General features: G+C 43.6%; 1 protein-coding gene across 1 annotated transcript in view; it reads right to left on the bottom strand.

Moving 5' to 3' along the window:
• Positions 1-25,070, bottom strand: part of lama1 (laminin, alpha 1) — an 85,427-nt gene that overhangs the window by 8,866 nt on the left and 51,491 nt on the right. Inside the window, 16 exon segments of the mRNA XM_039789919.1 lie at positions 193-299; positions 893-1,076; positions 3,011-3,205; positions 4,459-4,610; positions 5,111-5,263; positions 9,393-9,507; positions 9,590-9,731; positions 16,099-16,243; positions 16,950-17,100; positions 17,918-18,196; positions 18,961-19,094; positions 19,659-19,802; positions 22,116-22,270; positions 23,246-23,422; positions 24,317-24,433; positions 24,895-24,997. Coding sequence (XP_039645853.1) covers positions 193-299; positions 893-1,076; positions 3,011-3,205; positions 4,459-4,610; positions 5,111-5,263; positions 9,393-9,507; positions 9,590-9,731; positions 16,099-16,243; positions 16,950-17,100; positions 17,918-18,196; positions 18,961-19,094; positions 19,659-19,802; positions 22,116-22,270; positions 23,246-23,422; positions 24,317-24,433; positions 24,895-24,997 — 2,453 coding nt within the window.

The following is a 25,070-nucleotide window of genomic DNA, read 5'->3' as shown; positions in this document are numbered from 1 at the left end:
CAGAGACAGAGTCAGAGACACAGAGACAGAGTCAGAGGCACAGAGAGTCAGAGACACAGAGACAGAGTCAGAGACACAGAGACAGAGTCAGAGGCACAGAGAGTCAGAGACACAGAGACCCAAGGAGTCAGAGACACAGAGACATTCTGTAAACAGAGAACAGCTGACTTCAGCATCGCCATGGAGACTCACCTCTTCCTGACCTTGTCCGGGGCGATGATGAAGGTCATGTGACTGTGTTTGGACGAACCGAACTGAACCGCCGCCGGCAGTAAGCTAGGCTCCACCTCCAACGCACACTGTACACACACACACACACCAACATCCCATAATCAGACACACACCAACATCCCATAATCACACATACACACCAACATCCCATAATCACACACACACACCAACATCCCATAATCAGACAGACACACCAATATCCCATAATCACACATACACACCAACATCCCATAATCAGAAACACACACCAACATCCCATAATCAGACACACACCAACATCCCATAATCAGACACACACCAACATCCCATAATCACACATACACACCAACATCCCATAATCAGACACACACCAACATCCCATAATCACACATACACACCAACATCCCATAATCACACATACACACCAACATCCCATAATCACACACACACACCAACATCCCATAATCACACACACACACCAACATCCCATAATCACACACACACACCAACATCCCATAATCAGACACACACACCAACATCCCATAATCACACATACACACCAACATCCCATAATCACACACACACCAACATCCCATAATCAGACACACACCAACATCCCATAATCACACACACACACCAACATCCCATAATCAGACACACACCAACATCCCATAATGATTACCGTGAGCGCTCCGGGTGGTATGGCGCCCAGCTGAGTGGGCGGGGCTCCAGGCAGGGGGGCAGGGTCAGCAGTTGGCTCTACATCCTGGTCTTCAGGAAGCACCACCCCCTCGGCCCTCTCCTCCAATAGGCAGCTGTCGAGCTCCGCCCCCTCGTACTTCACAGCCCCTGATAGGTCCACCAGTCTGCAGGGAGCCAATCAGAGAGCCACAAACATTCAATTTTCCAACTTTTCCCCCCTAATATTTCCCCCTTTTCTCTTGTAGTATTCCCACTTTTATGTATGTTTACTTCATGCTGCTTTCACGTGTTGTGGGACAAATGTGCAAAACGAGTTTCCGAGTCACGCGATCCGCTGCTGAATTCAGAACCAGAACTCAGAAACTCTGAGAATGAAACTAAACACACAGATACCCCTTTCCCACCAAGGCAGAGCTGGTGCTGGTCCGGAGCCAGAGCCTAGTTTCAAATCGGTTCTTTGTTTTTCGACCACCAAAGCAACAGCTCTGAACCAGTAAAAGTGGTTCTTAAGTAGCACCTAGGGCTGAAACGATTCCTCGAATAACTCGAATAATTCGATTACAAAAAATCCTCGATGCAAAATGACTTGCCTCGAAGCTTGTGTTACCAACGTTGTATCGCTGACGGACGGTGTTTCCGCACGGAGCGTTATTACTGTCGCACAGACGCTGCTCAGTCTGCTGCTGGAGACACATGCTAGAGCGTAAATAGAGAGGGGGGGGCTAAGAGGAGAGACAGTGAGGGAGGGGCTAAGAGGAGAGACAGTGAGGGAGGGGCTAAGAGGAGAGACAGTGAGGGAGGGGCTAAGAGGAGAGACAGTGAGGGAGGGGCTAAGAGGAGAGACAGTGAGGGAGGGGCTAAGAGGAGAGACAGTGAGGGAGGGGCTAAGAGGAGAGACAGTGAGGGAGGGGCTAAGAGGAGAGACAGTGAGGGAGGGGCTAAGAAAAGAGACAGTGAGGGAGGGGCTAAGAGGAGAGACAGGCTGGAGAAAATGACAAAGTGTCCAAAATTTGGAATCAGTTCAAACGTAATTAAAACTAAAACTCTGTCCAGTGTGTCTACTGCAAAATCAAACTAGCTTAGCACGATAATAGCACGACGTCAGAGCTTCAGCATCTCAACAGAAAACATGGAGTCTAACTTTATTATCCGTTCCACGAAGAGGACCGACTAAAGTAAATCACAGAGTCGTGCGGACGATGAAACTACACCAAACACAACTACCAAAATCAAAGACAAGAAAATAGGTAGTGGAGACCACGATCTGATCTAAAGAGCTGACGCGTTGACTATCCCTTCGGAAAAACAGCTGATTTTTTTGCGCATATCTCTCTCTCTCTGGAGAAACAGCTGATCAACGATCTAATAGCATAAGTGTAACAGAGCTGTGTGACATTATAATCAAATATATAAATGAAAATAGGTTGAGTATAACTAATATTTACGTATATATTTGTATATACAGATCAGTCTCAGGTTGAAACTTGTAGTTCTGAAAGTTAAGTTGCACAACTTAATGTAATGTTTGTGTATGTTTAATGTATGCCTTAGTTTGAGGTTGATATTTGAAAAGAAAAATCTTTAAAAACAATGTAATATGGCACTTAAATGCACTTAATGTTTAGTTTTTTGAGAGATGATATTGTAAGCAATGTAGGCAATACAAATATTGCTTTTTCCCTAGTTTTGGTTGTTTAAAAACACAAAAACATATATATCCGATTAATCGATCGATAAAGTGCTAGATTAATCGATTACAAAAAGAATCGATAGCTGCACCCTAGTAGCACCAAATCATCGCTGAGCCAGAAGTTAGAACCGGTTATGTCAGCGGCTGGGGGCGGGGTTACCGTTTGGCGCCGGAGCCGTGCTAACGTTGCTGGGAAAGATGAGACGTATACAGTGGCTAAGACCGTTCTTTGGAGGCTCGTCAGTTGAACCAACTCTGAACCGGCACTAGCTCTGAACCAGCACCTGGTTCTTGTTGGTGGAAAAGGGGTCATAGGATACCACTCAGAGAGAGACTCAGGTAAACTCTGCCCAGGTAAACCGGGCCCAGGTAAATCTTTAGTTATAGAGGATCTTTGGAGAGACTTACGCTCCGGACAGCACCAGGTGTTGGATGCAACCTCTGAAACTCCGGTACACCTCCTGTAATCTGATTGGAAGACGAGACTCCTCCCCTGATGGCAGCCCACCAATGAAGAAAGAGGCTGGAGACAGACGAGATAATCCGCCCGGCAACAGAGAGACAGACTTCCTTTGTTCCTCGTCCACCTGCAGAGACAGAGACCTGACAGACAGACAGGCAGAATATCCATTAATACAGACAGACAGACAGACAAGAAGTATATCCATTAATACAGACAGGCAGACAGACAGACAGACAGACAGACAGACAGACAGACAGGCAGAATATCCATTAATACAGACAGACAGACAGACAAGAAGTATATCCATTAATACAGACAGACAGACAGACAAGAAGTATATCCATTAATACAGACAGGCAGACAGACAGACAGACAGACAGACAGACAGACAGACAGACAGACAGACAGGCAGAATATCCATTAATACAGACAGACAGACAGACAAGAAGTATATCCATTAATACAGACAGACAGACAGACAGGCAGAATATCCATTAATACAGACAGACAGACAGACAAGAAGTATATCCATTAATACAGACAGACAGGCAGACAGACAGACAGACAGGCAGGCAGACAGACAAGAAGTATATCCATTAATACAGACAGACAGACAGACAGACAGACAAGAAGTATATCCATTAATACAGACAGACAGGCAGGCAGACAGACAGACAGACAGACAGACAGACAGACAGACAGACAGACAAGAAGTATATCCATTAATACAGACAGACAGGCAGACAGACAGACAGATAGACAGACAGGCAGACAGACAGAGACCTGACAGACAGACAAGAAGTATATCCATTAATACAGACAGACAGGCAGACAGGCAGGCAGACAGACAAGCATACAAGAAGTATATCCATTAATACAGACATACAGGCAGACAAGAAGTATATGCATTAAGACAGACAGACAGGCAGAGAGACAGACAGACAGACAGGCATACAAGAAGTATATCCATTAATACGGACAGACAAGCAGGCAGACAGGCAGACAGACAGACAGACAGACAAGAAGTATATCCATTAATACAGACAGACAGACAGGCAGGTAGACAGACAATTAGTATATCCATTAATACAGACAGACAGGCAGGCAGGCAGGAAGGACGGCAGGCAGGCAGGCAGGCAGGCAGACATGGAGGCAGGCAAGCAGGCAGACAGACAGACAGACAGGCAGATGAGAAGTACATCCATTAATACATACAGACAGACAGACAGACAGACAGACAAGAAGTATGTCCATTAATACAGACAGACAGGCAGACAGACAGACAGACAGACAGGCAGGCAGACATTAAGTATGTAAGGAGGAAAGGTAGTACGTAGGCACGAAGAGAATGGAAGGAGGAAGGGAAGGAAAGTGTTTCCATGGTAACACCTACTTCCTGTTGACGTTGATGATGACAGAGTGTTTTGTCCCGTCGCTGAAGGACTCTCCGTCAGGTTTCACTGCCGTCACCTTCCGAGTAGCTCCGCCCACCTCGCCAAGCTCCGCCTCCAGCGCGCCGGAGAACAGCTGCACCGACAGGAAGTGCTGCACACACACAGGAAACAGTCACGCTTAGACAGGGAGCCAATCAGAGAGCCACAAACACCGTCTCTGACAGGGGTACTTTATCTTAGACAGGGAGCCAATCAGAGAGCCACAAACACCGTCTCTGACAGGGGTACTTTATCTTAGACAGGGAGCCAATCAGAGAGCTCTCTGACGGCGGTACTTTATCCAACCCCGTACGTACTTTGGTTGAAAAGTCAGAAAAACATCTGGGACAAAACCACACTGTAAAAATACTTGTTACAACGCTCTGTCTGTCTGTCTGTCTGTCTGTCTGTCTGTCTGTCTGTCTGTTTATCTGTCTGTCTGTCTCACCTGTCTGTCTGACCTGTCTGTCTGACCTGTCTTGTCTGTCTCACCTGTCTGTTTATCTGTCTGTCTGTCTATCTGTCTCACCTGTCTGGTTATCTGTCTGTCTGTCTCACCTATCTGTCTGTCTGTCTGTCTGTCTGTCTCACCTGTCTGTCTGTCTGTCTCACCTTTCTCTGTGTGCGCTCCTCGCTGAAGGCAGCCAGCAGGACTCCTGATTGGTTGAGGGAGGAGAAGGAGAAGAGAAGCTCCGCCTCCTGACCGAGTGACGGAGCCGCGATCTGAACGAAGCCACCGGCCAACAGCGACACGCTGCGCACCGCCTGACAGGAAACAGGAAACAGGAAACAGTTAGATATATATAACACCGCCTGACAGGAAACAGGAAACAGTTAGATATATATAACACCGCCTGACAGGAAACAGGAAACAGTTAGATATATATAACACCGCCTGACAGGAAACAGGAAACAGGAAACAGTTAGATATATATAACACCGCCTGACAGGAAACAGGAAACAGTTAGATATATATAACACCGCCTGACAGGAAACAGGAAACAGGAAACAGTTAGATATATATAACACCGCCTGACAGGAAACAGGAAACAGATATATATAACACCGCCTGACAGGAAACAGGAAACAGTTAAATATATATAACACCGCCTGACAGGAAACAGGAAACAGTTAGATATATATAACACCGCCTGACAGGAAACAGGAAACAGTTAGATATATATAACACCGCCTGACAGGAAACAGGAAACAGTTAGATATATATAACACCGTCTGACAGGAAACAGGAAACAGTTACATATAAAACACTGCCTGACAGGAAACAGGTATAAACACGCCTGACAGGAAACAGGAAACAGTTATAAACACCACCTGACAGAAAACAGGAAACAGGTATAAACACCGCCTGACAGGAAACAGGAAACAGGTATAAACACCGCCTGACAGGAAACAGGAAACCAGGAAAGTCATACCACTCACAGTCCAATAACCACGGTGTCTGTTCCATCGACTCAGATCACTTAAATCAAAGGTAACCGATAGAGGGGCAATAAATATCTATATATCTAACATAATGTAATATACTTAACGACCTAATTAGAATCAAAATTACCACTGCAATGATAGAACAGAATAGGAACATTAGATTTGGACTATTAAACATTAATTAATATATAATATCTATAATTATATATGAGAATATTCTATTAAATATTAGATCTCTGTCTTCTAAAGCAGTATTAGTAAACAAATTGATATCAGATAATCAAATTGATCTATTCTGTCTTATTGAAACACGGCAATTACTGGAATTGTTGGGTCTTTGTAAATTATGTTAGAGTGTGGTCTAGACCTGCTCTATCTGTAAAGTGTCCTGAGATAACTCCTGTTATGATCTGATACTATATATAGAGGTTAGGATTACTCCTGTTATGATCTGATACTATATATAGAGGTTAGGATTACTCCTGTTATGATCTGATACTATATATAGAGGTTAGGATTACTCCTTTTATGATCTGATACTATATATAGAGGTTAGGATAACTCCTGTTATGATCTGATACTATATATAAAGGTTAGGATAACTCTTGTTATGATCTGATACTATATATAGAGGTTAGGATAACTCCTGTTATGATCTGATACTATATATAAAGGTTAGGATTACTCTTGTTATGATCTGATACTATATATAGAGGTTAGGATAACTCCTGTTATGATCTGATACTATATATAAAGGTTAGGATAACTCTTGTTATGATCTGATACTATATATAAAGGTTAGGATAACTCCTGTTATGATCTGATACTATATATAGAGGTTAGGATTACTCTTGTTATGATCTGATACTATATATAGAGGTTAGGATTACTCCTGTTATGATCTGATACTATATATAAAGGTTAGGATTACTCTTGTTATGATCTGATACTATATATAAAGGTTAGGATAACTCTTGTTATGATCTGATACTATATATAGAGGTTAGGATTACTCTTGTTATGATCTGATACTATATATAAAGGTTAGGATAACTCTTGTTATGATCTGATACTATATATAAAGGTTAGGATAACTCTTGTTATGATCTGATACTATATATAGAGGTTAGGATTACTCTTGTTATGATCTGATACTATATATAAAGGTTAGGATTACTCCTGTTATGATCTGATACTATATATAAAGGTTAGGATAACTCTTGTTATGATCTGATACTATATATAGAGGTTAGGATTACTCCTGTTATGATCTGATACTATATATAGAGGTTAGGATAACTCCTGTTATGATCTGATACTATATATAAAGGTTAGGATTACTCTTGTTATGATCTGATACTATATATAGAGGTTAGGATTACTCTTGTTATGATCTGATACTATATATAGAGGTTAGGATTACTCTTGTTATGATCTGATACTATATATAGAGGTTAGGATAACTCCTGTTATGATCTGATACTATATATAGAGGTTAGGATAACTCTTGTTATGATCTGATACTATATATAGTGGTTAGGATTACTCTTGTTATGATCTGATACTATATATAAAGGTTAGGATAACTCCTGTTATGATCTGATACTATATATAGAGGTTAGGATAACTCATGTTATGATCTGATACTATATATAGAGGTTAGGATAACTCTTGTTATGATCTGATACTATATATAGAGGTTAGGATTACTCTTGTTATGATCTGATACTATATATAGAGGTTAGGATAACTCTTGTTATGATCTGATACTATATATAGAGGTTAGGATTACTCTTGTTATGATCTGATACTATATATAAAGGTTAGGATAACTCTTGTTATGATCTGATACTATATATAAAGGTTAGGATAACTCCTGTTATGATCTGATACTATATATAGAGGTTAGGATAACTCTTGTTATGATCTGATACTATATATAGAGGTTAGGATTACTCCTGTTATGATCTGATACTATATATAGAGGTTAGGATTACTCTTGTTATGATCTGATACTATATATAGAGGTTAGGATAACTCTTGTTATGATCTGATACTATATATAGAGGTTAGGATTACTCTTGTTATGATCTGATACTATATATAGAGGTTAGGATAACTCCTGTTATGATCTGATACTATATATAGAGGTTAGGATTACTCTTGTTATGATCTGATACTATATATAAAGGTTAGGATAACTCTTGTTATGATCTGATACTATATATAGAGGTTAGGATTACTCTTGTTATGATCTGATACTATATATAAAGGTTAGGATAACTCTTGTTATGATCTGATACTATATATAGAGGTTAGGATTACTCTTGTTATGATCTGATACTATATATAAAGGTTAGGATAACTCTTGTTATGATCTGATACTATATATAGAGGTTAGGATAACTCCTGTTATGATCTGATACTATATATAGAGGTTAGGATAACTCTTGTTATGATCTGATACTATATATAGAGGTTAGGATTACTCTTGTTATGATCTGATACTATATATAGAGGTTAGGATTACTCTTGTTATGATCTGATACTATATATAAAGGTTAGGATAACTCTTGTTATGATCTGATACTATATATAGAGGTTAGGATTACTCCTGTTATGATCTGATACTATATATAAAGGTTAGGATAACTCCTGTTATGATCTGATACTATATATAGAGGTTAGGATTACTCCTGTTATGATCTGATACTATATATAGAGGTTAGGATTACTCCTGTTATGATCTGATACTATATATAGAGGTTAGGATTACTCTTGTTATGATCTGATACTATATATAGAGGTTAGGATTACTCTTGTTATGATCTGATACTATATATAAAGGTTAGGATTACTCCTGTTATGATCTGATACTATATATAGAGGTTAGGATTACTCTTGTTATGATCTGATACTATATATAGAGGTTAGGATTACTCCTGTTATGATCTGATACTATATATAGAGGTTAGGATTACTCTTGTTATGATCTGATACTATATATAAAGGTTAGGATAACTCCTGTTATGATCTGATACTATATATAGAGGTTAGGATAACTCCTGTTATGATCTGATACTATATATAGAGGTTAGGATTACTCCTGTTATGATCTGATACTATATATAAAGGTTAGGATAACTCCTGTTATGATCTGATACTATATATAGAGGTTAGGATAACTCCTGTTATGATCTGATACTATATATAGAGGTTAGGATTACTCCTGTTATGATCTGATACTATATATAGAGGTTAGGATAACTCCTGTTATGATCTGATACTATATATAAAGGTTAGGATTACTCCTGTTATGATCTGATACTATATATAGAGGTTAGGATTACTCCTGTTATGATCTGATACTATATATAGAGGTTAGGATTACTCTTGTTATGATCTGATACTATATATAAAGGTTAATTGAATATAGACGTTAGGTTACCTCGAGGACGCAGCCCTTGCGGACGCCGTACGCGTCTCTCAGCAGGTCGAAGTTGGACCGGGCGATCTCGACGTTCTTTATGCAGCCCACGTACGACCTGGACACCACCTGTCGCCTAGCAACCCGAAAGAGACAGAAACGGTCAGACCTGCGCTGTGACATCACGGCGTCTCCGTCTGGTGACATCACAGTCTCACCTGATTGGGCGGGAGGCAGGAAGTCCTCCAATGTAGATGGGGTCCAGGTCGGAGCGGTTCAGGTCCGAGGCCGAGCCGGGAGACTCCGCCTCCAAAACCTCCTTCTCTGATGATTGGTCGGCAGCCATGATGGACAGGTAACCTGCACACACACAGACGGACACACACACACACACACACACACACAGAGACACACACACACACAGAGACACACACACACAGACACACACACACACACACAAATACACACAGAGACACACACAGACACAGAGACACACACACAAACACACACAGAGACACAAACACACACAGACACACACACACAGAGACACACACAAACACACACAGACACACACACACACAAATACACACAGAGACACACACACACACACACAGACACAGAGACACACACACAAACAAACACAGAGACACAAACACACACACACACACACATTAGCAGCTGTACTGCAGATACAAGGATTTAAAGGAACACGCCGACTTATTGGGACTTTGTCTTATTCACCATAACCCCCAGAGTTAGACCAGTCCATACAGACCCTTCTCACCATAACCCCCAGAGTTAGACCAGTCCATACAGACCCTTCTCACCATAACCCCCAGAGTTAGACCAGTCCATACAGACCCTTCTCACCATAACCCCCAGAGTTAGACCAGTCCATACAGACCCTTCTCACAGTAACCCCCAGAGTTAGACTAGTCCATACAGACCCTTCTCACCGTAACCCCCAGAGTTAGACTAGTCCATACAGACCCTTCTCACCGTAACCCCCAGAGTTAGACTAGTCCATACAGACCCTTCTCCGAACCTCAGAGTTAGACTAGTCCATACAGACCCTTCTCACCATAACCCCCAGAGTTAGACCAGTCCATACAGACCCTTCTCACAGTAACCCCCAGAGTTAGACCAGTCCATACAGACCCTTCTCACAGTAACCCCCAGAGTTAGACCAGTCCATACAGACCCTTCTCACCATAACCCCCAGAGTTAGACCAGTCCATACAGACCCTTCTCACGTAAACCCCCAGAGTTAGACCAGTCCATACAGACCCTTCTCACAGTTACCCCCCAGAGTTAGACTAGTCCATACAGACCCTTCTCACAGTTACCCCCAGAGTTAGACCAGTCCATACAGACCCTTCTCACAGTAACCCCCAGAGTTAGACTAGTCCATACAGACCCTTCTCACAGTAACCCCCAGAGTTAGACCAGTCCATACAGACCCTTCTCACAGTTACCCCCAGAGTTAGACCAGTCCATACAGACCCTTCTCACAGTAACCCCCAGAGTTAGACCAGTCCGCACAGACCCTTCTCACAGTTACACCCCAGAGTTAGACCAGTCCATACAGACCCTTCTCACAGTAACCCCCAGAGTTAGACCAGTCCATACAGACCCTTCTCACAGTTACCCCCAGAGTTAGACCAGTCCATACAGACCCTTCTCACAGTTACCCCCAGAGTTAGACCAGTCCATACAGACCCTTCTCACAGTAACCCCCAGAGTTAGACCAGTCCATACAGACCCTTCTCACAGTTACCCCCAGAGTTAGACCAGTCCATACAGACCCTTCTCACAGTTACCCCCAGAGTTAGACCAGTCCATACAGACCCTTCTCACAGTTATCCCCAGAGTTAGACCAGTACAGACCCTTCTCACAGTTACCCCAGAGTTAGACCAGTCCATACAGACCCTTCTCACAGTTACCCCCAGAGTTAGACCAGTCCATACAGACCCTTCTCACAGTAACCCCCAGAGTTAGACCAGTCCATACAGACCCTTCTCACAGTAACCCCCAGAGTTAGACCAGTCCATACAGACCCTTCTCACAGTTACCCCCAGAGTTAGACCAGTCCATACAGACCCTTCTCACAGTTACCCCCAGAGTTAGACCAGTCCATACAGACCCTTCTCACAGTAACCCCCAGAGTTAGACTAGTCCATACAGACCCTTCTCACAGTTACCCCCAGAGTTAGACCAGTCCATACAGACCCTTCTCACAGTTACCCCCAGAGTTAGACCAGTCCATACACACCCTTCTCACAGTAACCCCCAGAGTTAGACTAGTCCATACATACCCTTCTCACAGTAACCCCCAGAGTTAGACCAGTCCATACAGACCCTTCTCACAGTAACCCCCAGTTAGACCAGTCCATACAGACCCTTCTCACAGTTACCCCCAGAGTTAGACTAGTCCATACAGACCCTTCTCACAGTAACCCCCAGAGTTAGACCAGTCCATACAGACCCTTCTCACAGTAACCCCCAGAGTTAGACTAGTCCATACAGACCCTTCTCACAGTAACCCCCAGAGTTAGACCAGTCCATACAGACCCTTCTCACAGTAACCCCCAGAGTTAGACTAGTCCATACAGACCCTTCTCACAGTAACCCCCAGAGTTAGACCAGTCCATACATACCCTTCTCACAGTAACCCCCAGAGTTAGACTAGTCCATACATACCCTTCTCACAGTAACCCCCAGAGTTAGACCAGTCCATACATACCCTTCTCACCGTAACCCCCAGAGTTAGACCAGTCCATACAAACCCTTCTCACAGTTACCCCCAGAGTTAGACTAGTCCATACAGACCCTTCTCACCATAACCCCCAGAGTTAGACCAGTCCATACAGACCCTTCTCACCATAACCCCCAGAGTTAGACCAGTCCATACATACCCTTCTCATCATAACCCCCAGAGTTAGACCAGTCCATACAGACCCTTCTCACCGTAACCCCCAGAGTTAGACCAGTCCATACAGACCCTTCTCACAGTAACCCCCAGAGTTAGACCAGTCCATACATACCCTTCTCACAGTAACCCCCAGAGTTAGACCAGTCCATACAGACCCTTCTCACAGTAACCCCCAGAGTTAGACTAGTCCATACATACCCTTCTCACAGTAACCCCCAGAGTTAGACCAGTCCATACAGACCCTTCTCACAGTAACCCCCAGAGTTAGACCAGTCCATACATACCCTTCTCACAGTGTAAACCCCAGAGTTAGACTAGTCCATACATACCCTTCTCACAGTAACCCCCAGAGTTAGACTAGTCCATACAGACCCTTCTCACAGTAACCCCCAGAGTTAGACCAGTCCATACATACCCTTCTCACCATAACCCCCAGAGTTAGACCAGTCCATACATACCCTTCTCACAGTAACCCCCAGAGTTAGACCAGTCCATACAGACCCTTCTCACAGTAACCCCCAGAGTTAGACCAGTCCATACAGACCCTTCTCACCGTAATAACCCCCAGAGTTAGACCAGTCCATACAGACCCTTCTCACCATAACCCCCAGAGTTAGACTAGTCCATACAGACCCTTCTCACAGTAACCCCCAGAGTTAGACCAGTCCATACAGACCCTTCTCACAGTAACCCCCAGAGTTAGACTAGTCCATACATACCCTTCTCACAGTAACCCCCAGAGTTAGACTAGTCCATACAGACCCTTCTCACAGTAACCCCCAGAGTTAGACTAGTCCATACATACCCTTCTCACAGTAACCCCCAGAGTTAGACCAGTCCATACATACCCTCCTCACCATAACCCCCAGAGTTAGACCAGTCCATACATACCCTTCTCACCATAACCCCCAGAGTTAGACCAGTCCATACAGACCCTTCTCATGTCAGTGTGTGCTGTAAGGCTGTCTGACGGCTCCACCGGTAGCTTAGCTTAGCACTGAACCTGCAGGTAACTGGTTCCAGTAATCCTACTGCTCCGAATAAGTGACATAATAACACCAACATGTTCCTGTTTACATGTTGTGATGTGTAGAGTCACAGCGTGTACAAAAAACAAGGTCACATGACACACAGCCATCATCTAACCGTAAACAAACCGGGAACTATATTCTCAGACAGGATTGCTTGAAACAAATCATTCCGCCCAAGTACTATATTCTTCCGCCTGAGAGTATAGTTCCCAGTTTGTTTACAGTTAGAAGATGGCTGTGTCTCATGTTACGTTGTTTTTTGTACACGCTGTGACTCTACAAATCACAACATGTAAATAGGAACATGTTGGTGTTATTATGTCACTTATTCGGAGCAGTAGGATTACTGGAACCAGTCACCTGCAGGTTCTGTGCTAAGCTAAGCTACCGGTGGAGCCGTCAGACAGCCTTACAGCACACACTGACATGAGAAGGGTATGTATGGACTTGTCTAACTCTGGGGGTTACGGTGAATAAGCTAAACTCCCAATAAGTCGGCGTGTTCCTTTAAGGTGTAGACACATTTAGCCGACGGGCGACCGTTGACAGAAGACCCCGTCGATATGATCAGTCGCGTCCCCGAGGTCCAAAAAACACAGAACAGACCAAAGAGACGAGAGGAGACGTAATACATCTCCATAGCAGCAGGCGGCGCTAATCTGTAATGTTGCCCATGAAATGAAAACCGGCAGCTGATTGGACGAACCTGTCACATGGGCTTGTTTTCTCCAGAAATTCAAAGCCAGACTGTCATGGCGGCCGTTCAGAATCTGATCTCATATTGGACTAAAATAGTTCACCGAGACATGTTTCTGAAAACATTTGAAGAGAGAAATAGACTGTGCAGATGCTGAATCTGTCTTCATCTCAGATCAACAAAGGTCAGTTTAAAAGATTTTCATCAGATTTTGAGAGACTCTAGTCACCTCATCCCGCTCCCTGTTTCCTGGTGAGTCCTGACTGCCCCCCCGACTGAACATGTCAGGTCGGCCAAAATGAACGCCGACGGCCCCCCAGACTGACGACGGCACGGGACACACCGAACAGACTCGAGTCACTGACCTCGCCAGACTGTCATACGGCCGATAATCGGCCTGGTGTGTCAGCACCTTAAGAGACCAGCTCGTTTCTGACTCTTTCTGTTCTGGACTTTTGATGTTTGAAAACCTCCCAGGACTGGAGAAAGGATTTAAGAACCAGAGACGCTGTCAGCACAGAGAGACTAACGCCGTTACTAAAGTTACTAAAAAGCTTAATATTTGTCAGACGATAGCCGATGCATTAATCTCATTTATATATATATATATATATATATATATATATATATATATATATATATTGTTATCTACATCTATATCTATATATATATATATATACAGCACTACTAAATATACATATATATCTATATATATAGATATATATATATCTATATATATATATGTGCATTAATCTCATTTATATATATATATATATATATATATATATGTATATCTATATATGTATATTTACATCTATATCTATATATATATGACAGCACTACTAAATATACATATATATATATATCTATATATATATATATATATATATATATATATGTGCATTAATCTCATTTATATATATATATATATATATATATATATATATATATATATATTTATTTAGTAGTGCTGTCAGTTAAATGTGTTATTAACGGCGTTAACAAAAACCCATTTTAACGGCGTCCATGTTTTTATCGTGAGATTAACGTTCTTTTGGCCCAGCAAACTTTGTAGTTTTTCCACCTGCTGTTTCAACAACTAGTAACGTTAGAAAAACTACAACTACCACACCGGATCTAGACCGGAAACACCACAACAGGCACGCCGCACACACTGGTTTGGGCTCGCGAGCCGGCCAAAGAGTAGCAGGCTAACGGTAGGGTCTGAGTGGATGGGGAGCGCCAGACGCCGAAATGGACGCCAATAAGATTCTGAATGGAAAGTTTACTTCTAAAAAGTAGTGGAGGGGGACGGTAGTTTCACGCACACACAGCCTGACCTCCACGGAGAAAGCAGCCCAGCTGGAGCTGCTGCAGAGTGCAGACGCTGTCTCCTTAACCGGTGATCACCGGACCTCAGGGAGGAATCACAACGACTTACACAGGAGGTACTGCTCACTGGGTTGGCTCTGTGTGTATATCAGCATACGCTTTTAGGACTGGGTTGTTTGTATCATTTCTTTTGGACTGTTTTTGTGATTTGGGACATTGTCCTCCCCCTTCTCTGTCCAGGAGAATCGTTACATTCCTTATCAGAAAAATGTAAAGGTTACAAATGTCCTGCTGTGCATCTGGTTTTGGACCATTTAGTTTGTACAGTGTGATATAAGCAAGGTGTTAGTGCTCCATCTCAGGTAGGTTAGGTAGGCCTACTGGGAGGAGTTGTGCAATAATGACACATTCACACATTTTTCTTTTGTTTACAGTAAATAAATAATAAACAATTACAAATCTTAAAGTCAAGTTCATGAAGTCACTTTCTTTGCGTTCATTTGATTCCCAATCCAGATAGTCTGGTAACAACTGCTTTCCATTGTTAATATGGACTTAGAAACTGTTCTGAAATGTAAAATAATAAAATTTATATCATGTGATAAAACACGCGATTAACTATAGAAATTTGGCGATTAATCGTGATTAAAAAAATGTATCGTTTGACAGCCCTAATATATATATATATATGTTTCTATAGCAACTAATAACTAATCCAAACCAAAGTGTGGTACCTTTGCGTTTGCTCCTCTGCAGCGTGATCTTGTACCACACGCCGGTGTTGTACTTCCTGTTGGAGGTCAAGGTCAGAGCGCCGGAGCCAAGGTCAAAGGTCAGACGCACATGACCCTCCACCAGCTCCATGGACAGGAAGTCCCTCTGCACAGACAGGAAGTCAGCTTTATTATCCCTTCTTTGTGTGTGTGTGCGTGTGTGTGTCTCTGTGTGTGTGCGTCTGTGTCTGTGTGTGTGTGTGTCTGTGTGTGTGTGTGTGTGTATATATGTGTTTGTGTGTGTTTGTCTGTGTGTGTGTGTGTGTATATATATGTGTGTGTGTGTGTTTGTCTGTGTGTGTGTGTGTGTATATATATGTGTGTGTGTGTATATATATGTGTGTGTGTGTGTGTGTATATGTGTGTGTGTGTATATATGTGTGTGTGTGTGTGTGTTATATGTGTGTGTGTGTATATATGTGTGTGTGTGTGTGTGTATATGTGTGTGTGTGTATATATATGTGTGTGTGTGTGTGTGTGTGTGTGTGTGTGTGTATATGTGTGTGTGTGTATATATGTGTGTGTGTGTGTGTGTGTGTATATGTGTGTGTGTGTATATATGTGTGTGTGTGTGTGTATATGTGTGTGTGTGTGTATGTGTGTGTGTGTGTGTGTGTGTATATGTGTGTGTGTGTATATATGTGTGTGTGTGTGTGTATATGTGTGTGTGTGTATATGTGTGTGTGTGTGTATATATGTGTGTGTGTGTGTGTATATGTGTGTGTGTGTATATGTGTGTGTGTGTGTATATGTGTGTGTGTGTGTGTGTGTGTGTGTGTGTGTGTGTGTGTATATGTGTGTGTGTGTCCTACAGTGTTGTTGGAGGCCAGGTACAGCAGTAATCCGCCCGGCGACAGCGTTTTGAACAGCAGCACGATGGAGGTGGAGGTCGCTCGCAGAGACTTCTGAACCAATGAGAAGCCAGATCCATCAAAGTGGAAGGAGGTCTCCTCCGCCTGGGGACTGACAGACAGACAGGGAGAGACATGGGCGTCAGTGTGGTTTGAAATGTGCTGGGGACAGAGACGCATTCGGAGGTACATTTCCAGAAGTGCTGGGTACAATGACGCATACATTTCTTTTTCTCTTTCGTGCAGGTCATGTTTGAAAGACGCTGTCCTGTAGTTTACTGATGAATAAAAACGTGGTTTAATGTACGTAAACAATGATCACTGATTACCACAGTTCTCTCTCATATTGCTCCTCATAACCACTGAAAACTGTCAAAAAATCTAACCCAAAGTCCAATTATTATGGACATTATCTGACATTTAGCGTTTCTGCTTCACATTTTCAGCAGGGCAGCGGAGCAGCTGTGGGTTGACTCCCCACAGTTCTCATGGGCTTCAAGTCATCGGAGTTTTCTGTTGCACGACTAAAACTACTTCTGAACGTCCACATGTTCCACCAGAACCAGTTCCTTCCTGAGACTATTTAGCAGAGGCACCGTGGCTCCATCCGGAGCTTAGCGCCGCCCACGATGATTCTGATTGGTTTAAAGAAATGCCAATTAACCAGAGCACGTTTTACACCTATCCAGGAATGCTGTGTGGACTAGCCAGACCCTCCTCCACAGAGCTGTGGAGGAGGGTCTGGCGATCCGTTCATGTGTTTACCTGCTGAAGCCCCCCCCGTTCATGTGTTTACCTGCTGAAGCAGCCCCCCCCCCACTCATGTGTTTACCTGCTGAAGCAGCCCCTCCGTTCATGTGTTTACCTGCTGAAGCAGCCCCTCCGTTCATGTGTTTACCTACAGCAGCAGCCCCCACTCATGTGTTTACCTGCTGAAGCAGCCCCCACAGCCCCCAGTCCTTCTCTCGTAGTTCCAGAGTCCGATGTTCTTCTCGTTGAGCGAGGCCCCCCCCAGGCAGCCCTGGAAGCTGGCCCCCCCCAGCGGCGCCGGCCGCCGGGTCTCTGGTCCGATTCCTCCGACGTGGATCACCGAGTTCTCGTCGACGTCTAAAATGCGGGCCGGGCCCGGCGACGTCGCCGTCACCGCGGGCAACGGCGCCGCCTCCGCCTCCAGCTGATGGACCGACAGAGAGACGTGGGCACCGAACCTGCCCACAGGTGATATCATCAGCATAACATGACATCATCAGCATAATGTGACATCATCAGCATAACATCATCAGCATAACATGACATCATCAGCATAACATGACATCATCAGCATAACATGACGTCATCAGCATAACATGACGTCATCAGCATAACATGACATCATCAACAGACTGTGACATCATCAGCAGACCGTGACATCAGCAGACCGTGACATCATCAGCAGACCGTGACATCAACAGCAGAACGTTTCACTGTTATTATGAGCAGTTTTTGGGTCGTCTCTAGAAAGGATACAGCTACGACTAGGAATTACGCAAAATTATAAGAAACCTTTCTAAATCTAGGCTACTATAATAATATATGTTTTATACTTTCAGTCAGGAACAGCGTGTTGGTTTCTCTGGAGTGATTTAATCCAAAGCACCATCCTATAGCTGTATCCCTTCTACACCATCCTATAGCTGTATCCCTTCTACACCATCCTATAGCTGTATCCCTTCTACACAATCACATAGCTGTATCCCTTCTACACCATCCTATAGCTGTATCCCTTCTACACCATCCTATAGCTGTATCCCTTCTACACAATCACATAGCTGTATCCCTTCTACACCATCCTATAGCTGTATCCCTTCTACACCATCCTATAGCTGTATCCCTTCTACACCATCCTATTTTTCTTAGGTAGGGTCTGAGGGCCTGAGGGTCTGAGGGTCTGAGGGCCTGAGGGTCTGAGGGTGGAGGTGCGGAGAGTATTTACCGTGTGGCATTGATTCTGGTCCACTGGTTGTTGCTGATGTCCAGTCCAGGAAAGTCCAGTCTGCTGCTGCCTGAACCCACGTCCCAAACCAGAGACACCTTCCCAGCATGCATCTCTACGGCCAGGAAGTCCACCTGAACACACAGAAGAGTTACAGAGTGAACAGTGAACATGCTGTGAGTGCACGTACATGCAGTGCACTGTGCACACTTTTGTAGTGTGTACATTTCTAATTGTGTTGTGTTGTCTCTAATCAAGCACCACCGTTATGCAGCGACCGGTCTGTTTGATGGTAAAGTGCAGCCAACAGCGTCGTTACCGTCAGTAACTGGCAGCAGATAGAGAGAGTCTTACTGTCCCATAGGGACAATCATTTCATGTAGTGTCCCCTACAGGACACAACTAATGTATCGACTGTATGACACACGTGGTGTTACGCCTCTCGGTTTACTGGTGCATGTGCGTGCGTTACCGTGGTGTTCTCAGTGTATGTGCGTGCGTTACCGTGGTGTTCTCGGTGTATGTGCGTGCGTTACCGTGGTGTTCTCGGTGTATGTGCGTGCGTTACCGTGGTGTTCTCGGTGTATGTGCGTGCGTTACCGTGGTGTTCTCAGTGTATGTGCGTGCGTTACCGTGGTGTTCTCAGTGTATGTGCGTGCGTTACCGTGATGTTCTCGGTGTATGTGTGCGTGCGTTACCGTGGTGTTGCTGCCCAGGAAGAAGAGCAGGTTTTCGGGGCTGGTTGTCTTGACGACCAGACTCAGAGTGTTGAAGTTACTGGAGAGGATCTGCGGCCGGTAGGAGCGAACGCAGTCTCTGTCGGCCTGCACGGCCACCTTAATCTGAGGATGACATCATCATCTTCATCATCATCATCATCATCACCATCATCATCATCATCATCACCATCATCTTCATCTTCATCACCATCACCATTATCAAAGTCTGACTATTTTGGGTAAAGTCTGAATAATAGGCCTCATTCACCAATATCTTCCTAAGTTTTCTCTTAAGAAGGTTCCTAAGAGAAGTCTACGTCGGATTCATGACGTGTTCTGTAACAGCTGAATTGTTGCACCTGTGTTCTTAGGATCGATGAATCCCACGTCTTCCTAACTGAAAGCGCGTGCCAGTTGTTCCTAATTAGCATAAGAAAACGCCCCAAAAATTCCCATATAAGGACATGACGCTTCCTGTGCACCTCCTGGGAAGCGGGGGACTGCTAGAGATGGTTGTCGGAGTTGCGGTGGAGAAAGTACTGAATCTCAAGTAAAAGTACAAATAATAAGAGACATATTTACTTTAGTAAAAGTATAAGGTGTCCACTACCACAAACAAGGCCTGGCTTTTATAAGAAGTTCCTATCCTAACCAGCATAAAAAGGAAAAATATGTTGTTAGAATGGGAATGCGGTTGGTTTTATTCATGGATGTATTTTATTTTCTTTAACCGTGGGAGTAAGTAAATAAAGCGTATGAAGCAGCAGACATGGGGAGATGTGAAGAGGTCCAGCCAGATAAATAAGATATGAACGCAGCTTGGCGGAGGAGTAAACGACGCTGTGGAGACGCAACTATGATTTAAAAACAGGAATAATAAAAAACAAACGTTTTCATTTTCACTTTTACCGGAGGCTGTTTTACCGAGGGTCAGCGGCGCTGCGCCCGGGCTCTGGAGCACCGGAGCCGGCTTGGATCAGCGGTGCCCCATATATACAGTATCTATGGCAACCCATATATACAGTATCTATGGCAACCAAACTTCACTGGTGAGACAAACGTGTGACGGTCAGGAAGAGGTTTTGGCAGGGGGGAGAAACTGATCAGAAAATGTAACGGGACGTTGTATAAATGTAGTGGAGTAGAAAGTATAGATAATTGCTGCAAAATGTAACAAAGTAAAAGTCAAAAGTAGGCTATGCACTATTGAGTCTACTTAAGTAAAGTACAGATACGTGAAAAATGTACTTAAGTACAGTTATGAAGAATTTGTACTTTGTTACATTCTACCACTGCATTTTTGCCCTATAAATAGCGATCAATCACCAAATAACGCAGGATTTAATCAGTTTAATTGCTGATGTAAATTGCAGTGTTAGTGTTTCTTTGCATATTATGATTTCTTTTCCAACAAATGATCAGAAATACATTACAGTGCAATACTATCATTGTAAACGACTGTAGAATTGAATAAAATAAAGTAACGAATCATTTGGAGCAATATGTCATCACTCAAATGTGTGTAAGAGTGCTTTTCAGTGTTCGTAGAATGTGTTCTTAGCTAAGAAAACATTAGTGAATGCCAGAATCTTCGTAAAAAGTGCGTAACATTTCTTCGTAAGAACGGTTGGTGAACGAGGCCCATTGTGAGTACAGTCTGACTATTTTGGGTACAGTCTGACTATTTTGAGTACAGTCTGACTATTTTGAGTACAGTCTGAATATTTTGAGTACAGTCTGAATATTTTGGGTACAGTCTGAATATTTTGGGTACAGTCTGACTATTTTGGGTACAGTCTGAATATTTTGAGTACAGTCTGAATATTTTGAGTACAGTCTGAATATTTTGAGTACAGTCTGAATATTTTGGGTACAGTCTGAATATTTTGAGTACAGTCTGAATATTTTGGGTACAGTCTGAATATTTTGAGTAGAGTCTGAATATTTTGAGTACAGTCTGAATATTTTGGGTACAGTCTGAATATTTTGGGTACAGTCTGAATATTTTGAGTACAGTCTGAATATTTTGGGTACAGTCTGAATATTTTGAGTACAGTCTGACTATTTTGGGTACAGTCTGAATATTTTGAGTAGAGTCTGAATATTTTGAGTACAGTCTGAATATTTTGGGTACAGTCTGAATATTTTGAGTACAGTCTGAATATTTTGGGTACAGTCTGAGTATTTTGGGTACAGTCTGAGTATTTTGGGTACAGTCTGAGTATTTTGGGTACAGTCTGAGTATTTTGGGTACAGTCTGAATATTTTGAGTACAGTCTGAATATTTTGAGTACAGTCTGAATATTTTGAGTAGAGTCTGAGTATTTTGGGTACAGTCTGAATATTTTGAGTACAGTCTGAGTATTTTGGGTACAGTCTGAGTATTTTGGGTACAGTCTGAGTATTTTGGGTACAGTCTGAGTATTTTGGGGTTACCGAGGCGGCCTGGCGTCTGGCCTGGTCGATCAGCTCTCTGATGTCAGACAGGTTCCTGCTCAGCGTTTCTCCCAGCATGCTCAGCGGCTTGATCCGCTCCATCAGACGCTCCGTACGATGCTCTGCCTCTTCCAGCTTACGCTGCGCCTCATTGGCTGATCAGGAAAACAACAACAAGAGTAACTAACCAGTAATGAGAGAGAGTCTGTGTGTGTTTGAGTGTGTGTGTGTGTGTGTGTGTGTGTGTGTGTGTGTGTGTGTGTGTGTGTGTGTGTGTGTGTGTGTGTGTGTGTGTGTATGTGTGTGTGTGTGTTATATATATATGTGTGTGTGTGTGTGTTATGTGTGTGTGTGTGTGTGTGTGTGTGTGTGTGTATGTATGTGTGTGTGTGTGTGTGTGTGTGTGTGTGTGTGTGTGTGTGTGTGTGTCTGACCTGCTGAGTGTGTATGTGTGTGTGTGTGTGTGTGTGTGTGTGTGTGTGTGTGTGTGTGTGTGTGTGTGTGTGTCTGACCTGCAGAGTGTGTATGTGTGTGTGTGTGTGTGTGTGTGTGTGTGTGTGTGTGTGTGTGTGTGTGTGTCTGACCTGCTGAGTGTGTATGTGTGTGTGTGTGTGTGTGTGTGTGTGTGTGTGTGTGTCTGACCTGCTGAGTGTGTATGTGTGTGTGTGTGTCTGACCTGCTGAGTGTGTATGTGTGTGTGTGTGTCTGACCTGCTGAGTGTGTATGTGTGTGTGTGTGTCTGACCTGCTGGAGTGTGTATGTGTGTGTGTGTCTGACCTGCTGAGTGTGTGATGTGTGTGTGTGTGTCTGGACTGCTGAGTGTGTATGTGTGTGTGTGTGTCTGACCTGCTGAGTGTGTATGTGTGTGTGTGTCTGACCTGCTGAGTGTGTATGTGTGTGTGTGTATGTGTGTGTGTGTGTGTGTGTGTGTGTCTGACCTGCTGAGTGTGTATGTGTGTGTGTGTCTGACCTGCTGAGTGTGTATGTGTGTGTGTGTGCCTGACCTGCTGAGTGTGTATGTGTGTGTGTGTGTGTGTGTGTGTGTGTGTGTGTGTGTCTGACCTGCTGAGTGTGTGTATGTGTGTGTGTGTGTCTGACCTGCTGAGTGTGTGTGTGTGTGTGTGTCTGACCTGCTGAGTGTGTGTGTATCACCAGCTTGTTGGTCTCCCTGACAGTGTTGTTGGTGTTGACCACCACAGAAGAAGAGTTCTGTAGCTGCAGTGTGAGGCGGTGTAGCCGCTGCAGCGCCTCCTGCAGGCTGGAGCGAGACGCCTGAAGGGTCACGACCTCCAGCCAATCAGAGGAGCCTGAGGGACAGACAGACAGACAGGGCAGACAGACAGACAGGTCAGACAGACAGACACAAAGAAAGGAAGTAATAGACCTTTTTCACAGCAGCCATGTTGACTTGTCATAGTAGGAAGAGCACAGCTGAGATTGATAACATTAACGATGGCTCAGTTCCATCAAGTGTCCCAGTAAGATATTTCAGTGGGTCAGCATGACCAATACCAGGACCTCTCCTAAATGGAATGCAGCCATCAGTAATGGTTTAATACCAGGACCTCTCCTAAGTGGAATGCAGCCATCAGTAATGGTTTAATACCAGGGTCTCTCCTAAGTGGAATGCAGCCATCATTAATGGTTTAATACCAGGGCCTCTCCTAAGTGGAATGCAGCCATCAGTAATGGTTTAATACCAGGACCTCTCCTAAGTGGAATGCAGCCATCAGTAATGGTTTAATACCAGGACCTCTCCTAAGTGGAATGCAGCCATCAGTAATGGTTTAATACCAGGGTCTCTCCTAAGTGGAATGCAGCCATCAGTAATGGTTTAATACCAGGGTCTCTCCTAAGTGGAATGCAGCCATCAGTAATGGTTTAATACCAGGGTCTCTCCTAAGTGGAATGCAGCCATCAGTAATGGTTTAATACCAGGACCTCTCCTAAGTGGAATGCAGCCATCAGTAATGGTTTAATACCAGGACCTCTCCTAAGTGGAATGCAGCCATCAGTAATGGTTTAATACCAGGACCTCTCCTAAGTGGAATGCAGCCATCAGTAATGGTTTAATACCAGGACCTCTCCTAAGTGGAATGCAGCCATCAGTAATGGTCTGAACACACCTGTGCTTTTCCTACTATGACATGTCAACATGTCTGCCGTGAAAAAGGTCTATAAAGAAAGAAAAGGAGTCTCACCGTTAAACAGGCTCTGCAGCTCTCTGATTGGCTGACGCAGGAGTAGGCTGGAGTTACGCACGCTGTCTCTGACCAATCCCAGCCGGCTGGTTACCATGGAGACATTCAGCTGCAGCTCTGGAGACACGCAGACACAAGACGGACAGAAATACCAAACTTAACATCCATAAAACCATTTATCGTCCTCCTCATTCACTCATTCACTCACTCACTCACTCATTCATTCACTCATTCATTCACACACTCATTCATTCATTCACTCATTCATTCATTCACTCACTCACTCATTCATTCATTCACTCATTCATTCACACACTCATTCATTCATTCACTCATTCACTCACTCACTCATTCATTCATTCACTCACTCATTCATTCATTCATTCACTCATTCATTCACACACTCATTCATTAATTCACTCATTCATTCACTCACTCATTCATTAGTTCACTCATTCATTCACTCATTCATTCACTCACTCATTCATTAATTCACTCATTCACTCACTCATTCATTAGTTCACTCATTCATTCACTCATTCATTCATTCATTCACTCCGTTTAGCTCGGACACTAACCTTCAGCGGTCTCGTTGATTCGTTGACTTTCTTCTAAAAGTGCAGCGCTGGCTTTCAGTCTGACTCCGCCCTCTTCTGACAGCGGCAGCTCTGATTGGACGCTCTGAAACACACACACAAGAACAGAGGCTTCAGGTTCACCCTCTCACTCTCTCACTCTGTAACCCTTTCACTCT

Source organism: Perca fluviatilis, chromosome 22, assembly GCF_010015445.1.
Source record: "Perca fluviatilis chromosome 22, GENO_Pfluv_1.0, whole genome shotgun sequence".
Classification (NCBI taxonomy): Eukaryota; Metazoa; Chordata; class Actinopteri; order Perciformes; family Percidae; genus Perca; species Perca fluviatilis.
Note: the sequence above shows the minus strand (reverse complement) of the source record. Positions and strands in the feature narration are given on the sequence as shown.